At 67.9% G+C, this 1773-nt stretch overlaps 1 protein-coding gene across 1 annotated transcript in view; it reads right to left on the bottom strand.

The window, feature by feature from the left end:
• MNEG_4164 (hypothetical protein) overlaps nt 1-1391 on the bottom strand; it is a gene marked incomplete at both ends in the record, with an annotated part of 1844 nt that extends 453 nt beyond the window's left edge. Inside the window, 3 exons of the mRNA XM_014047361.1 lie at nt 132-684; nt 983-1047; nt 1347-1391. Coding sequence (XP_013902815.1) covers nt 132-684; nt 983-1047; nt 1347-1391 — 663 coding nt within the window. The remainder of the gene's footprint in view (nt 1-131; nt 685-982; nt 1048-1346) is intronic.
• Between the last annotated feature and the right edge of the window lie 382 nt (nt 1392-1773).

Genomic DNA, 1773 nt, shown 5'->3' with positions numbered 1-1773 from the left:
CCCCGCCTATCGGCGGGGCGCGGCGGCACGCACGACCGCCTCATGCCCCACCCCGCGCCAGGCACGGCCGGGCGCCGCCTCGTCGCGCTGCGCGCAGGTGCGGCGGCCGCCCACGGCTGCGGGCCCCCCACCTGGAAGTGGCGCCCCAGCTTGTCCTTGAAGCCGGCGTTGGGCGGCCAGTCCTTCACTTTGAGCAGGCTGCGCAGCTGCCCGCCCTCTACCTCCTCCTCATCATCCTGGTCCTGCTGCTGCTGCTGCTGCTGCTGCTGCTGCTGCTGCTGCTGCTGCTGCTGCTGCTGCGACGGCGCCGGGCCAGCGCGCGTGGGGGCGCCGCTGCCGCCGCGTGTGTCCTCGCCCTCTTCTTGGGAGCTGCCTGGAAACGCGTACACGTCAGCATACGGCGCGTAATGCTTGGCTGTGAGGGGCGGCGCCCCCTGCTGCTCCCCGTGATGGACCCCGTTCTCATGCTGCTGCTGTTGCTGTTGCTGCTGCTGTTGCTGCTGCTGTTGCTGCTGCTGTTGCTGCTGCTGTTGCTGCTGCTGCTGATGATGGCTTGGTGGCCTGCCCTCGTCGCCATCTGTCCCGCCCCGCCCAGCCCCCGGTTCCCCATGCGACCGCGGCAGCGGCGGCGTCCGGGCGCGTGCGGCAAAGGCAGCTGCGTCGTCGTCCGGCTGCGACTTGTACCTGCGAGGGGGAAGATTTCGGGCAAGGTGGGGCGGCCGGCCGGGCATATGCACATCGTCTATCAGAAGACACGAACCAGGGAACCGCCACACAGCGCCCACCCCCATTTTGCTGCATTCAGGCAAACCCCTTCCAGCTCAAGCTACCCCAGAGCGGGCCGGCCCAGCGGCAAATGTACAGCGAGTCCCTGCGCGCGGGGGACGCGAGGCCGACGGCCCCCGCTGCTGCCGCTGCTGGCCGCGCGCACGGCTGGCCGACGGCGGCGGCTGCGGAGCGCGAGGGGTTGGGGGTCGCTCACCCCTGGAAGAAGGCGAGCTCTGACATTTCCATCTCCTGCCAGTCCCTGCAGTCCAGCACGGCGAGCTGGGGGCGGCGGCGGCGGTGGGTGGGCAGGTGGGGAATGACCGTCAGGCTGTGAGTGTCTGCGAGGAAGAGGCTGAGTGAGGGAGCAAGTGGATGTTCACGCACGGACACATGCACACACACATACACAAACACACACGGGCCCACACACGAATGCACAAACACACACATGCATGCTCGTGTGCACTTGTGCAAACCCACACACGCCACACACACACACACACCTGCAAACACCCGCACACACACCCACCAACACACCCACAAACATACACACACGCACACTTCAACCCCCCATGAACCTTGACATCGCGGTTGCCCTTGAGGTCCCGCGTGGCACGAGTCATCGTGTCGGGGTCCCACTGGATGCCGCGGCCCTGCGCTCGCGCAGACAGCGAGGACGGTGGGTTTGTTGCTGTTGATAGTACACTTGCGGCAGCCAGCGGCGTGGCGCCCCTGGGGAGGGCGGCAGGGCGCACGAGGCGTGCGTGCACGCGTGCATGCGTTTGCAAGGCGTTTGCAAGGCGTCTCCTGGTGCCGCGGATCGCCAACCCATTTGCCGCCCGTCTTGCTGCGCCTAAGCGCTGCCCCTGTGCCTCTGGCAATCTCTGGTGGGCCGCCCACCTCGCAGCCCCGCACTATGACGGGCTCCCCTCTCTCCCAGCAAGCCCAGAAGAGGGCCGATGCAGCAGCATAGTGGGGAGATCCGGGGCTGGCAAAGTGCGGGGG

Source organism: Monoraphidium neglectum, assembly GCF_000611645.1.
Source record: "Monoraphidium neglectum strain SAG 48.87 unplaced genomic scaffold scaffold00563, whole genome shotgun sequence".
Lineage (NCBI taxonomy): Eukaryota > Viridiplantae > Chlorophyta > Chlorophyceae > Sphaeropleales > Selenastraceae > Monoraphidium > Monoraphidium neglectum.
This window is presented reverse-complemented; position numbering and strand designations above follow the sequence as displayed.